The following is a 25,884-nucleotide window of genomic DNA, read 5'->3' as shown; positions in this document are numbered from 1 at the left end:
GATTGGTAAGGTAGATGTGATGTATTTAAACCAGGAAGAAAATCTGTTCATAGCACAACTTGACAAAGAAGGGACAGGATAAAAGGACACATCCTGAAGCAAAAACCAGTACGGCAATCAATGCAAAATTATATGCATTGTTTTGTTTTGATTCAGTGCACAAAAACAACTATTCTCAAACATGCCCACATTGCAACTTTTGAACACTAATACAAAAATGAAGTTAAAAATGACTACACGCTAAGCCCAATCAATGGAAGGAAAGACAGTTAAGAACAAGGACTTCCGCTTGGAGAAAGGTCCTTAAAATACACTGTACAGACAACAGAGGTTCCAAACTAAAGAATAAATGTCCTGCACCATATTGCTAGGATGGGTAAAATGTAAAACGCAGGTTACAGTCCATGCACCATTCGCTAAAATGGCCAATAACTCAGATGGCAAACATGCATTAGAAAACCAGTGGTTAAAAAATGGTCATTTGATCAGGAATTGGTGAACTGTAAAAGATTAATGCAATGAGCACAAAGTGGTGAGGGATCACCACTCGACAAATGACAATGGCTGAAATGACACTGCCGATATACAACCTAGCTAAAATGATCTTTCAGTGATAGGGACAAGAGGAGGTCGGCCAAGCCGCTAGGAGAGGTTTAATTCCCCGGAGCTTGTGCCCATGAAGGGAAGATCGGTGGTGATGTCACAGTGACATCACTGCTGGCAGATGGCAATGTGGAGATCATTGGAAGGAATGGAAGAACTAGCGGACTGAGATAAGAGGACTGCAGCCTTGGCAGCAGCCCAGTTTCCCATCAGACCAATGTGACAAGGAACTCACACAAACATAATAGTGGCTCCCTCAAAAGATTATGCAAGTTGAAGCTCTCCTGGACTCGTTGCACTAAGGGATTGACTGTGTACAGCACACACAGTCTCTGAAGGGCACAGAGAGTCAGAGCAGATGACACAATTGAAAAGCCTGTGTCGCCACATGTACTACGTGGCCTGACACAGGGCGAAGAGCTCTGCTGTAAATACTGAGCAGTGTTCTGGAAGCCGATACTGAAAATTGTCAGTGCCAATGATGAAGGCACACCTGACACCACGGTCAGTCTGAAAGCCACAAGTGTACACAAAGGCACTATCGCAGAGTTCCGTGTGAAAGTCGAGAAACTTACAGTGATAGATCGAATCTGGAATAGTTTCCTTAGGAAGCAAATTACATCCAAGGTAAACACGGGCTACCGCACGAAACCAAGTTGGTGAAAGGTTCACACCCTTCGAGGAAGTCACAGGTAGTGTGAAGTTAGGCTGCCGAAGCAATAGTCGAGGTAACAGAAGAGGGACGGGCCCCACACTGGCAGTCAAGGGCAGCATCAAAGGAGACGGCATAGGATGGGTGGATGAGAATGGAGGACGAACAGCATGCGTATCTGCTGACTAGCCAGTATGACAGCTGTAGTTCTGCAGCTTCTGCACAGAGACTCTCAACCGGCCTAGCATAAGATGCAACAGTGGCCAAATGGATTCCATGATGGTGGGCTGTATTTAGACAGAATAAGATGGACGGACATGCAGATGTATAAATGAAACACAGATAGTCTAGTTTTGAATGGACAAAGTATTGGTAAAACTGGAGAAAAGTGGTCCAATCCTCTCCCCAGGAAGTACCACTTAGGACACATAGGACATTCAGGGACCAGGTGCAGCGGGCGGCCAAGTAAGACACACGGCAGGACCAAGAAAGTTTTTTATCACGAATGAGCCCCGGAATTTTGTAGTTTCAGTGAACGGAAGAGCAACAGGCCCAAGATATAAGGACGATGGAAGAAACACATTGTGCACCCAGAAAATCATACCAATTCATACCAATGGTTTTGTTACTAATATTTAGAAAACCATAAAATTGAAAAATACAACTTCATGCCCACAGCAACACTGAACATGCTGTAAATGTTAACAAATTATAAAAAGGAGAGAAGAAAGTAAACAACTACTATACACAAAAGAACACTTTCACATAGACCACAAAAAAAAAGTTATTAGACTACAAGCCAAATTATGTCTCAATCACAACAAGCATCTATCTACATCATATGACATGGGCCTACTGACCCATTCTCTCTCTTCACAACTAGTCTCATCACTTATTTCATTTGGGTACGTATTCAACCTAACTTAGCCTTATTGATGGTTCTAGTTATTCTTGCATTTGCCATTTCCTACCCGTTAAATTCACTTGCTATTATGCTTCTTTCGGCATTTTACCTTAAAATGTACCCCCCCCCCCCCCCCCCCTTAGACATCAGTGTGAGAACTTTTCTCATTAAAATATTTCTCAATATGGTAAAAATAAATGCAGTTTCTGACTGTTGGTACTGTTGTATTGTGTTGCCATTGTTGTTTTAAAATAAATCTCCTTTGTTGTTCGAGCAGTTGTGCATTTCTCGCAGTTCTAATAAAATGTCTCGTCAGTATCAAGTTTCTCACAGATGAAGAGGTGTCAGCTATAATAAATGAAGCACATGAAGGTGATGAAAGTGATCCAGAAGATGATGATACAGTTGTGACACAACAGTGACACAGCAATTGAAAAGGAGTCAAGTTCACGGAGTTCATCCCTTAATGAACAGCATGCAGCAGCTTCCAGCATCATTGTTACAGCAAAAAGCGGTAGGGAATATATTTCTGCACCTCCAAGGCAAGTGCAGAGGCCAGTACAAAATATAGTGAAATTTTTGTGAAGGCTTGATCTCTCATGTGTCAGAATCTTTCAAAAAGTTTATAACTCCCGAAATAATGAAGATTATCATGGACTATACAAACCAAAAAGCTCATAATAAGAACTTAAAACTTACAACCATAGAAGAAATGTACACCTTCATTGGTATTCTTACACTCATGGGCACAAATAATGACACTAGGCTGCCTCTTGAGGACTTATGGGGAAAATACTGGGAAAATATATCTACATAGCTACAATGAGTTGTATTCAATGTGGAGAACTTATGTTCCTGATTAAATCCGATGATAAAGAAACAAGAACCGAAACACGAAAGCAGGATAAGTTTTGCCCCCTTCGTGAAGTTATTGACGAAATGTTTGAGAAATACTACATACCAAGTGCAGATCTAACTATCGATGAAATGCTCTCCCTATTTCAAGGAAGATTTCCCTTTAAGGTCTTTATGAAAGACAAGCCTGGGAAGTATTGCAGACTGATTAGGATGTTATCAGACGCACACACCCGGTATGTTCTAAAAATTGAGGTCTACGCAGGGAAGGATGAACGAATTGCCGAGGAACGGAGTGCAAAGGCAGTTGTTAGACGCCTAGTGAATCCGCTGGCAGGAAGTGGAAGAAATATAACAACAGATTGTTATCATATGTCCATAGACGTACCTGAGGAGCTTTACAATAATGACAAGTTAACTTTGGTGGGAATATTGAGAGTAACAGAAAACATATACCAGAATGGCTAAAGAAGATGCAGGGTCGAGAGCTATTTTCCTCTAAGTTCTTATTCACAGATCCGAAAACAGGCAATGCACCAGTTGCTTTGCTTTCATACATCTCCAAACTGAAGCCTACTACGAATCTCCTACTTCTTTCCATACAACACAATGATAACAAGGTGGATGAGTCGACAGAGGAAAAAAAAGACAAACATCAATCTCTACTACACTGAAAGCGAAGGGGGCATAGACAACATTGATCAAATGATGTGACATCATTCAGTAAAACGAGGGACGAGAAGGTGGCCATTACCTCTCTTTTTCAACTTGACAGATATTCCTGTCTCAATACTGGGACAATTTTCATGATAAACAACCCAAACTGGACTAAGAAGAAGCATAAATTAAGAACACTGTATTTGCTAGAATTAGGTCAATAGCTCGTTAGGCCAGCTGTGGAAGAGAGAGCAAAGAATATCATGGGTTTACAAAAGCCTATCATCCCTGCAATGGAAAGTGTTCTAGGGAAAACTCAGCATTACTGCAACTGTTCAATCTGTTGAATTTTATTCCAGAGGAAGATGTCACATCTGTTTAAAGAGTAAAAACTCTAAAACGGAAAAAGACAAGACAACAAAAGCATCTATAGTTTGTTGCAGGTGTTCCAAGTATGTGTGTTCCACTCATTCTGCAAAAATGGTCATACGCAAACGTGAAATTGAAAGTGAAAGTGAGTAGGAAGGAAAAACTCAATTGTAATTTCTGACTTTGATTTTCTGTTTTCTTATTTGTGGTCAAGTATGTTCTTTTATGATTTCTTACATATAAGTCTGATTTATATGAAAATGTTAGTTTCATGATAAAAATATAATAATACTTCTCACATTCATTACTTTATTTATTGTATTTGTATATGTTATAATGTTCCTGATAACTATGGAAAGTGTGTTGAAAACTAGTTAAGAAATTCCTAGTTCATTAAATAATCAAAACAAAACAAACAAAAAGATGTTAAAAAGTGAAAAAGTGTTGTATCATACTATTATGATTTTAGTTCAAATGGCTCTGAGCATTATGGGACTCAACATCTGAGGTCATCAGTCCCCTAGAACTTAGAACTACTTAAACCTAACTAATCTAAGGACACCACACACATCCATGCCTAAGGGAGGATTCGAACCTGTGACCGTAGCAGTCACGCGGCTCTGGACTGAAGTGCCTAGAACCGCACGGCCACTGCGGCCGGCTATGATTTTAGTGATAATGATTCTATTATTATTATTATTATTATTATTATTATTAGCAACAGCAACAACAAGACAGGTAAAGAAACCAAAAATTTGAATTACAATACATACATTTCACATTATGGAGCAGGAAGCATGGAGAAAGTCTGTAAGCACACGTTTGGACTTACCGCAACTTCATATTCTTGCTGTGCATTAACCCGCAGTTCCAAAACAACAGCAGAAGAGTATGGTGGCATCATATCATTATAAATGTGAAGAGTATTTAAAATGGCAGACAGTGTGTCATCATGTGCAGAGTACATGAATATTTTTCTGTCTGGAACAAGTGAACTGTTCACTTTAAGAAGCATGTGTGTAATAACTTCCTTCACAAAAGGCCCTGAAAAAATTTACGTATGACTTAAACATGAATAAAGGTCTGAGTTTTTTTTTACTTGGAATGTTGTTATGAAATTCAGAGACATACCACCCTTAAGACGTTTCATTTCCTTTGTAAGAGTTGGTAGTTTGAATGCAAATTTTGCTGGAGGAGCCATCTTTGTTGGAAATACTGCTTTTGTCCATTCAGGTATGCTCAGATTTTTTAGAGTCTGAAAAATAATTTTTTATGAAGTTAAAAAGAAGAAGATTCATTGAGACAAACAAATGTTTATTTAAACAGCAATCTATATTTTGATTTAAGAAGTTATATATGAATACATACAAACACAATGTACTGTGAATACGTAACATATTTACGTAGCAATTTTTACAAAACAATGCATCTATGGAAAAATCACTGCACACATGTCGTTCAGAGGAAAGATATTTACTAGTATGTACGTGATGTAACAATCAATGTGCAAAAGAGTAATTCTGAGCTCAGGAACCAGGAAATCGTACTTATTTGTTTTTTATTTCTCAGCCATCATTTCAGAATTAAAAATTTAAGTATTTTGTACAATTGTTCTACAATTAAGGTAAATTATGTTGTACTTTCAGTTAACAGGTACTAATGTTCTCACTATGCGAATACCAAAAACAGATTGTCCACAATCAGTTACATAGGTCAAGTTTAAGGACACAGATCATTTGAAAGAAAGGAGTAAGATTAGTTGGTGCAACAGTGCTATTGACCACCACTACTCAGGTAGCACTGATCCCCAGGCTTTGTTGGGGTCACACCTCACTCTGGCATATTAGTTGACCCAGCGCCAACCTTGGGCAGTGTTGGTGTGGGCAGTGAAGTGCGTAGTGCCAGTTTTATCATGCTGCTTACAGTGTCAGTCTGGTGGCCTCTGGTGGCCTCTGTTGGTAATAAACTGATCTCTGAAATGGCTTATATTGTACTTAACTTGATAATATGGACTCCAGATAGCTTGCACTGTTTTTGTACCATCTTGCATGTATAACATTTGTTGTTAATAAATGATGATGTTTGTGGGTGTAGATCACCTTTTACAAAACTGTTAATTTTCATTCCCCCCTCCTCCTCCTTCATCATTCCCCTCCCCTTATAAATTCAGTTCAGAAAATTTATCCCGTAATAACACTCCAAATCAGAAAGGAGAGGACCAAATGTAGAAGAGCGAGAGAGTATGAAACTGCACCCACAACCACATCTGCACCCCCCCCCCTTCCCCGATCGCACAGTTGCACAGTTGGGAGTAATTATTGGACCTGTTTATGTTGGTTCAAATGCAATTTTGGTCTTTATTGCCATATTTTGTGGAGTCTTGATGGGTATTAATGTTGTGTTTGATGAGCATTTGATAAAGATTCTTTAGGCTAGAAACTTGTTATGAGAAAATAAATCAATTGTAGTTGTGATGGAGTTATTACCTGACATAGTTTTAAATTTGTATTTCTAAAGTAGCAGTCTGGTAAAAATTACTTTTCTCATTATTAAACGATTAATTATTTATCATTAGTCATTTATCATCGGTTACCGCACGAAAATATATACTATAAATCTATCAAAAAAAGCATTACTAACAGCATTCTCCTTTAAAAAATCTTTTAAATTAAACTTAGTTCAGCTACAACTATAAAGTCAAACAAAAAATTACAACACATAAGCTAAAACTGAAACCATTACTATGTTGTTGTTGTGGTCTTCAGTCCTGAGACTGGTTTGATGCAGCTCTCCATGCTACTCTATCCTATGCAAGCTTCTTCATCTCCCAGTATCTACTGCAGCCTACATCCTTCTGAATCTGCTTAGTGTATTCATCTCTTGGTCTCCCTCAACGATTTTTACCCTCCACGCTGCCCTCCAATACTAAATTGGTGATCCCTCGATGTCTCAGAACATGTCCTACCAACCGATCCCTTCTTCTAGTCAAGTTGTGCCACAAGCTCCTCTTCTCCCCCATTCTATTCAATTCATCCTCATCCGTTATGTGATCTACCCATCTTATCTTCAGCACTCTTCTGTAGCACCACATTTCAAAAGCTTCTATTCTATTCTTGTCTAAACTATTTATCATCCACGTTTCACTTCCATACATGGCTACACTCCTTACAAATACCTTCAGAAACGACTTCCTGACATTTAAATCTATACTCGATGTTAACAAACTTTTCTTCTTCAGAAACGCTTTCCTTGCCATTGCCATTCTACATTTTATATCCTCTCTACTTCGACCATCATCATTTATTTTGCTCCCCAAATAGCAAAACTCCTTTACTACTTTAAGTGCCTCATTTCCTAATCTAATTCCCTCAGCATCACCTGACTTAATTGAACTACATTCCATTATCCTCGTTCTGCTTTTGTTGATGTTCATCTTATACCCTCCTTTCAAGACTCTGTCCATTCCATTCAACTGCTCTTCCAAGTCCTTTGCTGTCTCTGACAGAATTACAATGTCATCGGCAAACCTCAAACTTTTTATTTCTTCTCCATGGATTTTAATACCTACTCCGAACTTTTCTTTTGTTTCCTTTATTGCTGGCTCAATATACAGATTGAATAACATCGGGGACAGGCTACAACCTTGTCTCACTCCCTTCCCAACCACTGCTTCCCTTTCATGCCCCTCGACTCTTATAACTGCCATCTGGTTTCTGTACAAATTGTAAATAGCCTTTCGCTCCCTGTATTTTACCCCTGCCACCTTCAGAATTTGAAAGAGAGTATTCCAATCAACATTGTCAAAAGATTTCTCTCAGTCTACAAATGCTAGAAACGTAGGTTTGCCTTTCCTTAATCTTTCTTCTAAGATAAGTTGTAGGGTCAGTATTGCCTCACGTGTTCCAACATTTCTAAGGAATCCAAACTGATCTTCCTCGAGGTCAACTTCTATCAGTTTTTCCATTCGCTTGTAAAGAATTCGCATTAGTATTTTGCAGCTGTGACTTATAAACTGATAGTTCGGTAATTTTCACATCTGTCAACACATGCTTTCTTTGGGATTGGAATTATTATATTCTTCTTTAAATCTGAGGGTATTTCGCCTGTGTCATACATCTAGCTCACCAGATGGTAGAGTTTTGTCAGGACTGGCTCTCCCGAGGCTGTCAGTAGTTCTAATGGAATGTTGTCTACTCCGGGGGCCTTGTTTCGACTCAGGTCTTTCAGTGATCTGTCAAACTCTTCACGCAGCATCGTATCTCCCATTTCATCTTCATCTACATCCTCTTCCAGTTCCATAATATTGTCCTCAAGTACCTTGCCCTTGTATAGACCCTCTATATACTCCTTCCACCTTCCTGCTTTCCCTTCTTTGCTTAGAACTGGGTTTCCATCAAGGCTCTTGATATTCATGCAAGTGGTTCTCCTTTCTCCAAAGGTCTCTTTAATTTTCCTGTAGGCAGTATCTATCTTACTCCTAGTGAGATAAGCCTCTACATCCTTACATTTGTCCTCTAGCCATCCCTGCTTAGCCATTTTGCACTTCCTGTCGACATCATTTTTGAGACGTTTGTATTCCTTTTTGCCTGCTTCATTTACTGCATTTTTATATTTTCTCCTTTCATCAATTAAATTCAATATATCTTCTGTCACCCAGGGATTTCTACTAGCCCTCGTCTTATTACCTACTTGTTCCTCTGCTGCCTTCACTACTTCATCCCTCAAAGCTCCCCATTCTTCTTCTACTGTATTTCTTTCCCCCATTCCTGTTAACTGTTCCCTTATGCTGTCCCTGAAACTCTGTAAAACCACTTGTTTAGTCAGTTTATCCAGGTCCCATCTCCTTAAATTCCCACCTTTTTGCAGTTTCTTCAGTTTTAATCTACAGTTCATAACCAATAGATTGTGGTCAGAGTCCACATCTGCCCCTGGAAATGTCTTACAATTTAAAACCTGGTTCCTAAATCTCTGTCGTACCATTATATAATCTATCTGATACCTTTTAGTATCTCCGGGATTCTTCCATGTATACAACCTTCTTTTATGATTCTTGAACCAAGTGTTAGCTATGATTAAGTTATGCTCTGCGCAGAATTCTACCAGGTGGCTTCCTCTTTCATTTCTTAGCCCCAATCCATATTCACCCACTACGTTTCCTTCTCTCCCTTTTCCTCCTCTCGAATTCCAGTCACCCATGACTATTAAATTTTCGTCTCCCTTCACTACTTGAATAATTTCTTTTATCTCCTCATACATTTCATCAATTTCTTCATCATCTGCAGAGCTAGTTGGCATATAAACTTGTACTACTGTAGTAGGCGTGGGCTTCGTGTCTATCTTGGCCACAATAATGCGTTCAGTATGCTGTTTGTAGTAGCTTACCCGTACTCCTATTTTTTTTATTCATTACTAAACCTACTCCTGCATTACCCCTATTTGATTTTGTATTTATAACCCTGTATTCACCTGACCAGAAGTCAGGTTCTTTCTGCCACTGAACTTCACTAATTCCCACTACAACTAACTTTAACCTATCCATTTCCCTTTTTAAATTTTCTAACCTACCTGGCCGATTAAGGGATCTGACATTCCACGCTCTGATCCGTGGAATGCCAGTATTCTTTCTCCTGATTAACGACGTCCTCTTGAGTAGTCTCCTCCCAGAGATACGAATGGGGGACTATTTTACCTCCGGAATATTTTACCCAAGAGGACGCCATCATCATTAATCATACAGTAAAACTGCATGCCCTCGGGAAAAATTACGGCTGTAGTTTCCCCTTGCTTTCAGCAGTTCGCAGTACCAGAACAGCAAGGCCATTTTGGTTAGTGTTCCAAGGCCAGATCTGTCAATCATTCAGACTGTTGCCCCTGCAACTACTGAAAAGGCTGCTGCCCCTCTTCAGGAACCACATGTTTGTCTGGCCTCTCAACAGATACCTCTCCATTGTGGTTGCACCTACGGTACGGCTATCTGTATAGCTGAGGCACGCAAGCCTCCCCACCAACGGCAAGGTCCATGGTTCATGGGGATAGTCAATTCTAAATCCTTTGATTCTGATTCATGGCCTGGGCTGTCAAGAGACAACCAGATAAGAACAGCGAGAGAGTAGGGGTAACTGTGACAAGCTGCTTTATTACAAAAACAAATACATAAATTAATAATAATAATAGTAACTGCAGGTGCTGCATAATTTCCAGCAGCATGTGATTACATAAGTAATGTAATGATCGAGAATGCACATTCCAGCAGCTTCCCACTTTCTGAATTGGGGCTTGATCTACTACTACTACTACTACTACTACTACTACCACTACCACCACCACCACCACCACTATTTCCACTGCCACTTCTACAACCAACCTATCCAACTTACCTCTATATGTAGTGTGTCATAAAGGTATAAAACATCATCCACATTCTTCACCTCCCTCCCAGAATGATTCGTCAGATAACTGTATAGCTCTTTATACTTTTCATTATATTTCTTCATGTGTTCAGAGTTCATCACCTTCTGCCACTCATCTTGATAGCGCAGGCAGGTCTTTTTTCCGGCAAGTAACTGCAGTCAGTGATAAACAACAGAATTATTAAAAATAAAGGTATTGTAACAGATCACCAAGTGTTTCATAAAAGTTAACACAAAAATAAAATCAGTGTTTTGTGTGTGTGTGTGTGTGTGGGGGGGGGGGGGGGGGGGGGGAGGGGGGGGGGGTAGTGGGATAGGCAGATGAAGATGATGCACGATTCTATCTTCTCAGAAACAATTTTGTGTGTGCAGAAGCATATATACAAACTATGGAATGAACAAAGTTAACTCTTCACCATGCAGCTGAGGAGGTGAGTAGCAGACATGTTCATAAATCAAATAGAGCTTGTTAAGCTTTTCACAATATTATTTGTCTGATTGCTATATGTGAAAGAAAGCTCACAAACTCTTTCGCTATTAGATTCAGATGAATGTGTGTATAAATTCCACTTCCAGTCACAAGTAACTTCCTTTTACATGATATATGACATTTCACGTTCTGTGGGTACATCTATCACTTGACTCTCTGGTGTTCACGGCACCTTCCTGCTTCCTTTTATATAACGCTGTAACAACCAGAGCACCTGAAGATGGATATATTCATTGTGATTACTACATACATGGGTGTTTAAGATATAACGGAAAAGATTAACCTCTAGATACATGTGTTTAGGTGAATGTTGGTACATAACACATTCACACATGTAGAATTATATATGGGTGAAGCACATGATAATTCAAGTCAGACATGAACCATTTGTTTACAATATGTACTGAAACTTCACGCTGTGTACTTGGGATGCTGAAGAGAGAGAGAGAGAGAGAGAGAGAGAGAGAGAGAGAGAGAGAGAGAGAGAGAGAGAGAGAGAGAGTACAGGATTTTGCCTACAGTATTTCTTGGCAACCACCATCACCCCCACACAAAGTTATTGTAATTGTAATACTACTTCAACTTAGAAGACGCAAATCAATCAACTCTGACCAATAAGAAGTGAGACTAAATGGTGGTTCAGTTAAGCTTCCACTTCAAATATTTCTGGAGTCATTGAAGAGATCTTAGTTTTCACCCAAATAACTTTTAACAAAGTGCTCATTAAACAAAGTGTAGTCTCTTGTCATAGCCATTTAAGTTTTGGGGATATTGGTATCAACTTCCCTTTTTCAAAAGAAACTATAGAAATTTTTGCTGCTAGTATCTTGTACCTCAAAGACACAAACTAAGCTGTGTTTCACTCTTCAAAAATTGATAAGAAGTTTACAGGGTCTCTCTCCCAAGAATCATCAGATGCTTTCTCTCCAGTGTTTCAGTACGTATTTGCAATTTCAGTTTTGCATTGTCTAGTTGGAGTCAGCCTAAACAAGTAGTACTCATCAAGTCTTTCATGCGACATCCAGTGTCAATGAAAAGTGTGTGTGTTTCCTGGTACAAATAAAATTATTTTTAAAGTGGAATTTTATGGGCCCATTCAATAGGGCGGTCCCAGATTAGTCTAATGCAATATCCCTTTTATTGATATGTGTTAACAGGGACAGTAAAATTAAGAATAACCAGTACTCCAGCTGTGACAGTACTTCCCTGTCCTACACTGACTGCTACCACCAAGCACAAAGTGCTACTGAGTTGCTGCTGGTTTGCTGTTTATTTTTCATGTTTTACTGTCACTGTTAACACGCATCAATAAAACATATCACACTAGACTAATCTGGGACCCCCTGTATAGGCAGACTGAAGCAATGAATGAAATTTTGCACCATGCCCAGGATTTGAATCCAAGCCTCAAATCCTGGCCTTGGTACAAATTTTCATTCATTATTCAGTCTGCTTGTACACATCATTGATGTTTGAGATTTGAAAAGGCTCTGGAACCATATAGTCTCATTTGCGTGATAAGAAGTTTTGGACAAATTGCCTTTAAAACTTAGGATTAATCTGTTTTAAACATAAAACTGATTGCCACCTCAAGCAAAGGAATTTCATATGCAAATAAGGAAATACATTGTTGTGACTTGGCAAGACAGCCAAGTCACTATGAGAGGAAGCCGAAAGGCACGCGTTTAAGCTCACGCAGGCTGGCGTGAGGTCTGGAACAGGTAAAGTAATTATACTATTAAGAAAAGTACATAGCTGCTGGAATACTTAACTTTAATCCATAATTGGTGAACATCGGTCTGACGGTACATGCATCACAAGATAAATAGCAATTGATAATGGCGCCTTGCTAGGTCGTAGCAAATGACGTAGCTGAAGGCTATGCTAACTATCGTCTCAGCAAATGAGAGCGTAATTTGTCAGTGAACCATCGCAAGCAAAGTTGGCTGTACAACTGGGTGAGTGCTAGGACGTCTCTCTAGACCTGCCGTGTGGCGGCGCTCGGTCTGCAATCACTGACAGTGGCGACACGCAGGTCCGACATATACCAACGGACCGCGGCCGATTTAAAGGCTACCACCTAGCAAGTGTGGTGTCTGGCAGTGACACCACATACATCACATCAGATAAAGAGACAACAGTGTTGCACTGCCACAATGTCATCATAAAAGTGGCACAGGGAGCACTGTAAGGGGACTGGAATGCTATGGAGGGGGCAAGGGGAAAACCTGCAATGAGCAGAGAGAGCAAAGCATTCTGGCAGCTGCCGCTCATTATCCACATCTTAGCTCCAGAGCAATTGTGGAGGCTGTGGATTAGTATCAGTTGTAATTTAAATTTTTTTTTCAACTACTCAAAATTTGTAAATAGACTCTTAATCAGTTTGATGTTCGGAACAGGTAAGTCCTAAGTAATAAATATTTTAATTTCTCTTAAACTACTTATCAAATTTCAGAAAGCAGAATGCACTTTAATTTGTATCTTTGAGAGCTATAATGAAAACAAGAATTACCATAGTTCTTTTTAAATATGCAAATCTCTAGTTAACACAGCTCTGATGAGAGAGATCTAACCTTCTGTGTGAAAACAGAATTACAGTATTATAAATGGATCTGGAAATATTTGGGACTGAATCACCCTGTATTTAAAACAAGTTAGTCCAGAGTCCTGAAAATATCCAACACAGACACTGGAAATTTGGTATGGTTATGAAGAGAATTCGTGACTTAATTTTGTATGAACAAATACTTTCCTCATTAGTGGAAACTGACTTAGAGATACCTTAACAAAATGAAAATTCCTACTGACTATAAACGTGAATGCTGCAGACACCTTCATAAATTAGTGTTAGTATCTGCCCCTATGCAGCTCTTCGGTTTGCACCTAGACATTACAATCATTCCAAAATAGTAAATAATATTGGAGAATCCAGTGTGGAATAATGACAATATTGTGGAAAGGATAGAGTGCTGCTCACCATGCAGAGGAGATGCTGAATTGCAGACAGGCATAACAAAAAGGCAAATATATATTGTAATTGTGTGTGTTTTCTCTTCTTTAGAAGAAGGCCTTTTGGTCAAACACTCAAATGTACAGCTCTCTCTTTGTTGTATGTGTCAAAGTCAATATCTCTTTATGGTGACAAGCAATCTATCCTTTTCATAATACTGTCAAATAATACAGGGGTTGGACACAAATATGGGAACACTGCAAGAAATGCATGCTTGAACATAGATGCAGATATTAGCCACGCCTGGAGGCTACAATGTTGAACTTTAGCATGAACAGCACCTGTGCAATGTCCTCAATATGCTGCAGGCATAGTCAAAAGTTTTCTATGTAGTTGAGAGTGCACTATGACAGAGGTACGAGAATTCAGACATTGGCAAATTTTGGTGCCCATATAGTAGGTAGCTGAAGTTTTTGATGTTTCAAGAGGCACTGTATCAAATATTTATACCTCATACAGAGAAAGCAGATAATCATCATCCAAAAAGTCACAATACAGACTACGCATGTGTTGAGTGGTCATAACCAATTCATTGAAGAGGACTGTGATGAAAAATAAGGTGACAGCTGTAAAGGTCACTGTACAACAGAATGTCACACTTGCAAACCCCGTCAGCATCAAAACAACAAGAAGGTAGCTGCATAAGCTGGGAATTACAGGGCAAGCTATAATTCTAAAACCACTTATCAGTGATTCAAATGCCCTTAATAGGAAAATGTAGTGCTGAAGCTGTAAAACCTAGACTATGGGGCAAAGGAAGAGTCTAATTTGGTTGGCTGAGCCTTTTTCCACAGTTTTCAACTTCCGGCTGAACTTATGTGCCAAGAGGGAAACATGGTGGGGGTTCAGTGATGATTTGGGCAGACATACCATAGCATTCTATGGGACCATGGTTACTCTTCAAAGGTCATATTACTGCCAAAGGTTATGTTATGTAAGCATTTTTGGCGATCAGGTCCACACATGGTACAATGTTTGTTCCCCAATGTGATGTTGTGTTCCAAGACAATAGGGCCCCTGTTCACACAGCTTTCATCATCCAGGACAGATTTTGTGAGCACAAGGATGAATTGTTGCAGCTACCCTGGCCGCCAGTCACCAATTTTAATACTTCTGAGCCTCTGTGGTCTGCTTTGGAGAGAAGGACGTGTGATCGCTATCCCCCTCCATCATCGTTACCTGAACTTTTCACTATTTTGCAAGAAGAACAGAGTAAGATTCACTTGAAAACTACGCAGGGCATGTATTTATCCATTCTGAGATGGCTAGAAGCTGTTTTGACTGCCAATGGTTTTCCTATTCCATATGAAGCATGGTAATGTGTTATGTTTTTGGTGTTTCCATATTCTTGTCCACTCCCTGTAGACTGATGAGCTCTTCAGAACTATATTACAGACACTGAGAATAGAAATTATATTAATACTGCAATCTGCAACAAAATAACAGAACTTGGTCTAATCTACTCTTTACACCTGAACTTTTTCAATTAAAATTACACTCTAGCACATGCATTTCACTAGCACTCAAAGAAAATGAGCTGTACCCTAGTTTGATATTTGTTAGTTATATAAATTTGCCTTTTGTATTACCTCATCTTCACGTTCTGGAGTTGTGTGAACTGGAATTGGCTGCCACCCAAGGTTTTGTCGCCACCTCTGTCGGCCTTCTGGTGGATACAAAGCAGCTAGCACTGTTTCAGCACTCATGAGTGTCCTGTCAACATCCGTACTACGTACATAAATATCATCAGGATCATAAATATTTGGCAGCCAGTTTCTGTATCTTTTTCTGAACCACTGCCCCAACTCATATTCCTGCTCTTTGCCTACCTGAAACACAAGTAATTATTATTTTCAGTGACACTCAAAAGCCCAAATACAAGTACGGTAATAAAATATTTACAATATGCTACTTTTATATATGGCCCTCACATTTGTGGCTAGTTTATTAGGGTCCTGAAATCATGAAAGAGATAATATACAAAGAAACAAACAGCGGGAAGAAGCAATGAAGGTAGGTCATGTATTGGTAATGTCTTCACAATAAAAGAGTTAACAATGAAGATGAAAGCACAAGAAATACATATATGCACCGAATTTTGATAGATTTAGAAAAGGTATACAATAATGCACCCCGTGCTTCATTTGTAAAAAAAGAGTTGTTCCTGTACTATAACCTTCTTGAAAGTGTGTGTTTGAAATTTAGACTGCTTGAAATGTTATTTTGACACTTTTCTGCAAATTTTAAAAGTGTACTTACAATATTTGTACCAGTAAAAACAATGTTCTCTTGTACCACATTTCAAAATCAGCAATTCTGATTTTTTCCCCCTAGAGGTACTAGTAAAGAGTTCCAAGGCATGTGGTCACAAATCAAGCACTAAATGTACCTAGAAGGCTTTGGCAGAATAGAATAAAATTTATTTTACTCTATGTTAATCCCTACCTTTTTGTGAGTTATAACAATTATCTAACATGATTTTTAATTAATACATTACTCACTTATTTCAACAAAAAACATCTTAATTTTAGCAAAAAACATCTTATTGATTTATTGCGGCTCAGGCTAATAAGTTCCTAAATTGCAGACTTTCACACATTAACTATATGTAGAACCTTCTAGACAAATTTAGTACATATGAGCCACATTATACTTGCTTGTGTTCTACACACAACCCGACTGTATTTTATACCCATGTCAATGGAATTTGAGAGATGCACTTAACACAGCTGATTACTGTTTTATGTACAAGACTTTGTGGCACTTGACAGAGTTATTTCTGGTCTCGTTGCCTTTGCAGAGGCTGATTGGGCACTGCTGCTGCTGCTGCTACTACTACTACTACTACTACTACTACTACTACTACTACTACTACTACTACTACTACTATCGACACTATTTTGGTTCTGTATCCTCTTCTTTTGTCTGTTCTTGCACATACACTACCAGTATTACCTATAATGACTCAGTACTTGTGACAGTCATATTTTACTGAAACCCAGAAAGCCCAATGTGTTTTATTGGCAGGTAGTGGCTTATTGGGTAGAAATTGTCACACATTTTATAGTTTAAAGTCAACAAACTATTAACACATTTTTAATTTGTTTCTGCTAGAGATTTCTTGAAATTATTTATACTGAGAACTTTTCATTTCATGCTTGTTGATATGCTTTACTCTTTATCAATGTGAGTATATCAGCACTGTTCATACTTTGTTGTTAGTATACTATACAAAACTGCAGTGGCTGTTTCTGGTCCTTTAAAAGTGTAAAGTGATATGATCCACACTATGCGTGAATTAAAGTTTCAGATGAAAGTTCGCTTCAGCACTTCATATACAATTTTGTCATGTCATTACAAAAGTCATCTTGCATTATTTCTGTGTATCTCACTCATCTTCCCCTTCACACCCTAACAAAAAAAATGTTCTGTAACTCAGAGTAATTAGAAAAGACAAATTTCATAAAGACGTTCTGTTTTCCACTGAACTATATCAGTGTTAATAACATTAAACTCTCCTGATTTTCAATCTGGTAAACAATGCAAAAAGCAAAACCACATGGATTCTGAACTATATTTTTCCAGAACAGTAACAGTTAACTGTGAAATAGAAGTAATGTTGAAACCATGTCTCAACAGTTGTAAGGGCATATCCCCCCCCTAACAGCAATGTGAGTTACAGCTGACCTTTTAAGACCTTCATCCATTCTCTGCATAGCAGAAGGTATTGCTCAATGTACCATGTGTTAGGATTTCTACACAAATAAACTGCAGGAAGAGTGATAGCTCCAAGATCTCATATTGGTTCCTAGAGGAGAGATTTTCAATCTCCAGAAATGTCATAATATGCGAGCATAAAATATGTTCCACAATTCTACAACAGACTGACTCCAGAGACATAGCCCTATAGATTTGTGCATCTATTCAATGAGCCTTCTTGAAAACGGGAATGATCTGTGCTTTTTTCCTATCATTAGGAATGCTTCATTCCTCCAGATACCTATTGTACACCGCTGCTAGAAGACAGACAACTTCTTTCACATAATTTGTTGTAACGTTACAAGTATGTGGACAGATTATTCGTCCACCGTGGCTTGGTATTGAGGTGAGCTGAATTTGCTTGCTCAGCTGGGTACAAGACGGTGGGATGACAACATCACGCAACCAACTAAGGCAAGTGCAGGTGCAGAGATAAGGAGTGAATGGCTGGAAATGGGAAAATCCTACAGCTGGGAATTTGGACATCTGTTATTTGTGTGGCCTTTTGCAGGAGATGCTCCACAAGCTGATGGAGTGTCAAACATTCTTAAAGGTGACTAAGTTACAGCACTTTGAGAGTCAACAATAACTCACAGTCAAGTATTAATGTAAATCTGAATACATCAGTGGCCTCAGATAAACGAGGCACATCCAATAACACTACATTTCAATATCTTTAAAACTACAGAAGTTAATATTTCACAGTGAATAAATTTTTAGACTGAACCTCAGGTTTGTCAGAACGTCTACGTGATTACTCTGCAATTCACAATAAAGTGCCTGGCAGAGGGTTCAGTGAACCACCTTGCGGCTGTATCTCTACCGTTCCACTCTCGAAAGATGCACAGGAAAATTTTTCTGATGATCATTTCTCCCTGTGTAGGTGGGTGCCAACAGAATTTTTCGCAATCTGAAGAGGCAACTGATGATTAAAATTTCATGAGAAGATCCCATTGCAATGAAAAACGCCTTTGCTTTAATGATTGCCATTTCAATTCACATATCATGTCTGTGGCACTATTCTCCACATTTAAACACCTAGTGAATAGTGAATACTGCATGAATACCTCACATTTTGTCATACTTGTGTAGTTATTTGATGAACAGTTCACTATTCTGCCAGTAATTATTTGATTGTTGATTGCAAGTGCTACTAAAAAACTGAGCTAATTTAAAAGCAGTCAACCAGTGAAAAGAGAACCAAAAGACAACTCTGTCAAAAAGACATAAATAATTGTTTAAAAAATATTTAACAACCATTCATTGTCATTTAACATGAGCGCACTTGTGCAAGAACAATAGTTCATTGATTTATGAACACTCTTTATTTGTAACTACTCTGAATGATCTGAGTGTGACCAAATATTTATAACATTTCCGTATTTAAATATTGTTGTAATATATTAGTTTCATCTGGGCAGTGGTCAAATAGAGTCAAATGATGTCTGTAGAACGTAAGAATGATGTATTTTTGGTGGGGACGGCGAACAGTTCATGGAAAAACAGACAGTAGTGGAAAACTCCGGGAGTCAAGTGGAGACTAGGACTTTTTCGAATGAAGAGCTCAAGGGAGTGATTTTGGACACTTTGAAATTTGTGCTTGAAGCACGAGACCTACCTAAGGTAACGAGCATATTCGATCATGTATGTGATTGATTCGGAGCAGTGAACGGCTGCTACCATTCTTTAATTTCTAAAGAGCACTTTACATTTCAAGAGGTCTGAAAGTGTTCCAGAGCAGGACTAACTTTTGCTGCTTCATTTAGGGAACTGAGAACAGACAGAGTATGAGTTACAGTTCATTGTATCGTGTGTGCTAATTTGTGAATCATCATGTTGAACTCTAAACTATTTTGAGCTGGTGGATCTTCTCATGTAGCGTGTCTGTGAAATGGACTTAGTTTTTGCATAACTTTGATGCCTATTTAGTTTAGGGATTTTACTACCATCCTAGTAACGCTCTCAACGTTAACTTTACTGCATTTGATAAGGGTATTTTCTATCTGTATTGTACATTCATCTTAGAATCACTTCCTATTTCTATGAGACGTCCTTTCTTGAATAAACATTATTCATAATACCTCTCCATAGTCTACATCACTTACAGACAGTAAAACAGAACCCTTGTTATTAAATTTTTCATTTAACTTTTAGTTTGTATTCTGCGTATTTTATTAACTCGCAATCCTAGTGGATGCATAGACTATCTGACTGCAGGATCACAGGTACAGGTTATTATTTGCAGCGAATTAGCTGTGGGGCATGAAAGCAGATGTGTGCAGCTCGACCTTATGACTACATCAAGCTATTCTTTCTAAATAGAGCCACACATAACCCAACAACCTAAAATACAAATAACTACAGGCAAAGATGCAAATGGTTTGCCCGTATGGAATGCTGTTTGGAAGAGCAACTAATCAGCTGTAACTGTTAGGTACCATCGTATCACGTAGAATCAAACTGGTATCCATCAGGTCCAGAGGCCTTTCCTCTGCTGAGAGATCAGTTGCTCTTCTATCCCTTGGTCACTCATTTCAATATCTACCATTTTGGCATTTGTGTGACAACTTACAGGAGGAAAGACTGTGTGATCTTCTGTGAAACGGTTTAGGAAAATGACATTTAGTATTACAACCGTTTCTGTGTCATTTTTTGTTTTAATGTCATTATGGTCACAGACTGTCTGGACAGATGGCTTTGCCGGCCGGTGTGGCCGTGCAGTTCTAGGCGCTTCAGTCTGGAGCCACGTGACCGCTATGGTCGCAGGTTCGAATCCTGCCTCAGGCATGGATGTGATTTTAGTTAGGTTTAAGTAGTTCTAAGTTCTAGGGGACTGATGACCACAGATGTTAAGTCCCATAGTGCTCAGAGCCATTTGAACCATTTTTGACAGATAGCTTCAATCTGTTTACTGGCAATTTAACATGAACCCAGACTCCTTAGGATTTTCTGTCAAGTTGGTAAACAGAGTTTTACTTTGATATTCATTGAACAGTTCATGCATAGCCCTCCTTATGCTAATTTTGGTTTCACTAAAATTTTGTGTGTGTTCGAGGCTTTGGCTAGGTTTAAATTTTTAGTGAAGTTCTCTATACTTTCGTAGCAGCTTCCTAACATGGATGTCAAACCATGGTAGGTCTTTATCCCTCATAATTCTGCTCAGCACATACTTGTCTAAAGTGTGTTGTACAATGCTCTTGGACCTTGTCAATTGATGCTCCTCACTGTTAGTGCTAGAGATAAAGTTTTCCTGATAATGTGCCTGGTAACAGAAATCTGTCTCTTGTCACTCTTGCTAAACAGAAAAATGTTCCTGTCTTTCTCTGTATTCCTATTTACAACCATATTCAGTGATGATGTGACAACCTTATGATCAGTGATTCCCTGTTCTACACTAACTGAATTCAAAAGTTTGAGTCTATTTGTCACCAGAAGGTTTAAGATATTACCTTCACAAGTTGGTTCTCTGAGTAACTGTTCAAGGTACTTTTAGGATAAGTTATTCACAACAAATTAATATGATTCTCTGTCCCTACTACCCCGCTACCCACTTTAATCTCCCATTCCATAGGTGGTAAGCTGAAATCTCCACCTGAAACCTAAAATGACCAAGAAAGTTATGCGAAATATTCCCCAAGTCCCCCCTCAACTGTTCTGCAACTAGGGGAGGGTCTATAGAGAGCCATCTAATCTTAAAACCCCTTTGTCCTTTCCAAACACCGTCAGCTGCCTGAGTAGCACACACTGATGTGGCAATTACCATGAGTAATTTAAGGGGACCCTACAATTCCCAATCCTGTAATATAAGACAGGGATATCACAACCTAGCTTGTCATAGAACCTTTGAAGTATCTGGTTCAAGCCTTCCACTGAACTCTGAACTAGGAGGCTGTGATCAGTTCTGGAGAAAATACTGCAATTATGAGCAAGGCTCACAACCATTGATTTCATACACAATACATTATGCATGACACTCTTGAGCTTCCACAAAATATTAAAAATATACCTTTAATCATGTGAATAGAGACAGGATTAAGAGGGGATGGTTTGAAACCCAGTAACCCCAACAAATAGTAAACATGCTCTTCAATCCCTAGGCCTACATTATACGCAGCATCAACTTAACCCTTAAATGGCAACTCACTAAACAATAGAGAGAAACCCATCAGAACTAAAATGGCTGTTTTAGCCAACCTATTCATGGGTCGCCTTGAGATATAGCTCTCCTCATATACATATGCTGCCAACTGCTAACAGTGACTGGTGATGCAAAGGCAGGCTGTACACTAGAAGCCTTATTTTCTGCTGTACTTGTTTTCTCAAACACATTCACTTCCTTTTCAGCAGAAATGGAATCCTTCACAGGTCTGAAACACTCCATTACCTATATACCTAACCGTATGTTTTATGTCTTGGAATTTTTTTCCAAGTTCTGCTTTATGAACCACAATGTGAATGCCTACACCACCTTTAACAATAGTACAAGTTGTGTGATGACAGTGAAAATATCTACCACCTTACAGGCCAACTATACCACCTCAGTGCCTTGTATTTTACATGGGGATGATTCAACAGTTTCTTGTTAGAAGAGAAGAGACCGCATTTACTGGTACTGCAGAAGGTGCTCTGCAATGTAACAAAATGAACCTGAGTTCCATTTCATTATATGAGCCACCTGAATAATTCTTAAAATTATTGGCCATTCAAAAAAGATGGGAAGCTCTGGCATATGCAGGAATGTTTGAGACAAGTTGTCAGCTTTGACCCGTGACATAGGAAACATAATAAATGCTGTAAGCAATATGGTGACTATAACATGATGTTATGAGCTAAGCTACAGATCAGCCCGTCACAACAACCAAGTTATTTTTCAATATCACATTCATTGGCTTCGCCAACTCACAACCGACCCGTCACCTTCCAACCTAACCTAGACCTCAGAAAAAGCTACAGATCAGTCTGTCACCACAAGCAGGCTTATTTAGTTTCACATTTGTTGGCTTCACTTTCCCACAACCAAATTGTCACCTTCCAACATAACTTATACCACAGACAAAGCTACAAATCATTGGTCACCACAAACATTTTTTGGAGTTTTATACCCCACATTTCTTGCCATCACCAACTAACAACAAAACTGTGGATATATGCACTTGACAGTAGTCATTAACATTAAATCACCAGCCAAAACCAACAATTTGTATCTAACATTTGTCTTTACCTGAACTTGTGTAACAGATACTCGATTTTACCCACCCCCTTCCCAACATCCGTGTAAAAGGTCACATTATCTCCCCCACCTCTGTAACCTTGTTACAAGAAATGGTGTTTTCCAGTCCTTTGTAATCTTTGTAGTCTTCATCTTACTGTTGACTGTTGTGTGTCACCTTAAGTTCCCCTTTCTATCTTATTTCTGTGTTTCCTCTTCCCCCACCTTCAATCTTCCAAGTTTAAAAAATAATACATGTCACCTCCTTACCAAACCTTTAAATGCCATTCATGAATGCAGCCTTGATGAGTGCAGCAATGAAGAGCAAAACTGTACTTACATCAAAGAGCATTGTACATAAGGGACCAACCTAATGGACAAAGCACAGTTTTCAAGACACTGACTTTGTTTTTGGGGAGATCCACCCTCAGGGGTGTAGTGTAGCAGGGGATACAACCCGTCGGCTTTGGACAATGACGTCACAAGTCGCCAGAGAGCAGTTTACCATTTTCGCTTTTGCTGTTATGTTTCAGTTTGGTTTTTTTACTGATTGCTTAATAAAGTGGATCTGTTTATTCTATCTCGTGAGATTTTTTTTTAAAAAAGCCAAAAAACACTTATCAGCCAATGAAGGGAGCTACAACACTAAGAAGAATCGCTTCTCGATTGGCCACTTGTGACGTCATTGTCCAAAGCCGACGGGTTGTATCCCCTGCTACACTAGTCCCACCCTCAGTTAGGTTTTCCTAAATCATTTCATGCAAATGGTGGGTTGGTCCCTTTATCATAAAGCACACATATATTCAGTGTATATGTATATTTTAAGCTGATTATTGTGATTGTATTACGACAACAAATCCAATGTCATTGTAAGATGATCCCTGGATGAACAACTAAAATTAAGATCATACATAAATTCATTATCACTTATGAATTGAAATAATGGTTCACATAAAATTAAACTTACATTAGTCAACTGTCCATAGCCTTCAGGCCAATAGCTCCTGTTCCTGAACGGGTCAGTTGGATATGGGTCAATTGGCGTTCGGTCACCATGACGAAATAACTGTAAAAAGATAATTTGACAGTCTCATCTTTGAGTGAAATATTTAAAATGATGAACAGAACACACAACGATTTTAAATAGTTAAAGCTTCATTATTCTGATACAGAATGTATATTGTACAACCATGTTTCAGTGTCCAGTATATATCTTTACACACAGAAGTGTCAAACAAGTCCATAGCTAACTCCTTGTTGCTAAATGCACAGATTCATGAATAAATATCACGAGGCCGTAGGTTCAGCCTGGCTGAAAATTTTATGGACAATCACGAACGTCTAATCTACTTATACACGACAAACATATGGTTACGAATGAATTCATGGTCAAACACTGATTATCCGTCACCAGATTCTTTTTACACTGTGGATATAAATAAAATTCCAGAATCAGAGTAATTTACAAATTTCATTAATATTAATTTTCTGTGTCATCTTCCATCGCTTTTATCAAACGGAAGATGGCTGGCGTATTTGGAACTGCAGAAGACACTGCTTAAAGTGGATAAATACCACGAAATCGACGTGTAAACTACGTGTATTATTTAGATCGAAGAGTGCCTTTGCCCAAATAATTTCACACTGATCAAACGTTAATAACAGTTTCTCTGAAACGAATATCACAGTGTCTTTCGCTCCTAAGAAATTTCAAAGTTTAAGTACACGACAGTAGTTAACGCAGCTGAAGAAAATTACCAAATGCACTAAAACAGGTGTTCCAGAATCTACAGCATGAGCAGTATTCACTAACAGGCAGACAAAAATCAAGCGCATAACAACGGCAGTGATTGTATTTCTCTGATATTTAGGTGGACAAATCCGCAACAGTACTGGCACTTGGCAAAACTAGACAACCAAACGGATCACAACCAAACACAATACTGACAGCTGATAAACACGCGCGCTTCTACATCTGACTCTGAAGTCTGAACTGAGCGCGACAGCATGGAAATCGATATGTCTTACGTTACTGTACTACGATATTCGATAAATATTTAATCAGAAATTCAAAAGGGAATAGCCAAAACGCACATTACATTTTAATTAAACGGTGACTGTTTAAGATTACGATGCCGAATATCAGGCAGTCACAGCGTTTGAAGTACCATTTTTGAAAAGTAGTACAACGGGTGAATTTGTTTCACAAGATTTTAGTACTCCTTTGATCAGATGGCTACCTGGACGACAATTACTATGTGACGACGTTGTAGACGGAGCTTTATCAAATTTGGTGATTTTGGTTTCCCTATTTTCCATGAAAAACAGTACTAATACACAAATTTAAAATTTTTCAAATGAAATTTTCCGGAAAGTAATAGTTTAGAGTATTCTAGCTTTACTATAACACTTCGCAGCACTTTATTTGTCCTCTTTAATTTATTCATGTATATAAATGCAGTGAGATATAGGACTGCCAAGACTAGATATTATGGCTATAACTTTCTTGATAGTATCAGGAATAGAATAGGGAACAATGACAAACAGTTTTATAAATATTTTGCAGCATATTCAGCAGTAACTGAAATGTTAACAACACGTAAAGGCCTTAAATCATATAAAATTTGAACATTTGCATTGAAATGTCTAATACTTTGTATTGTTTTAATGTGCATATGGCTTTGTTGGCTGGGAAATCCCACAGGGTGAGTTCAACCAGCTGTTGGAAAGAATGTTCTTCCTCTGCTCAAATTCCTTGCGGATATGTGAGAGTTGCGTCGCATGCGTGTATCTGGAGTGTAGCTAGGATAAAAGATGTGTTTACCATGTAGTGTTACGTTTCTGATAATGAGAGAAGGGAGAGTGTGAAACTCGTCAGTGGCACATTGCCTACTCCTCTCAAATACACTACTGGCCATTAAAATTGTTACACCACGAAGATGACGTGCTACAGATGCGAAATTTAA

The 25,884-nt window shown here is 38.7% G+C and overlaps 1 protein-coding gene across 1 annotated transcript in view; it reads right to left on the bottom strand.

Annotated features, from left to right (window-relative positions):
- Window positions 1-24,913, bottom strand: part of LOC126470052 (prostatic acid phosphatase-like) — a 58,194-nt gene extending 33,281 nt beyond the window's left edge. The window contains exons 1-6 of the mRNA XM_050097554.1: window positions 24,677-24,913; window positions 23,886-23,984; window positions 15,540-15,779; window positions 10,418-10,603; window positions 5,172-5,295; window positions 4,873-5,084 (exon numbers count right to left, since the gene is read on the bottom strand). Coding sequence (XP_049953511.1) covers window positions 4,873-5,084; window positions 5,172-5,295; window positions 10,418-10,603; window positions 15,540-15,779; window positions 23,886-23,984; window positions 24,677-24,754 — 939 coding nt within the window. The 5' untranslated portion in view covers window positions 24,755-24,913. The remainder of the gene's footprint in view (window positions 1-4,872; window positions 5,085-5,171; window positions 5,296-10,417; window positions 10,604-15,539; window positions 15,780-23,885; window positions 23,985-24,676) is intronic.
- Between the last annotated feature and the right edge of the window lie 971 nt (window positions 24,914-25,884).

This window comes from Schistocerca serialis, chromosome 3, assembly GCF_023864345.2.
Source record: "Schistocerca serialis cubense isolate TAMUIC-IGC-003099 chromosome 3, iqSchSeri2.2, whole genome shotgun sequence".
NCBI classification, from domain to species: domain Eukaryota; kingdom Metazoa; phylum Arthropoda; class Insecta; order Orthoptera; family Acrididae; genus Schistocerca; species Schistocerca serialis.
The sequence above is the reverse complement of the archived record's forward strand: the minus strand, read 5'-3'. Positions and strand labels throughout refer to the sequence as shown.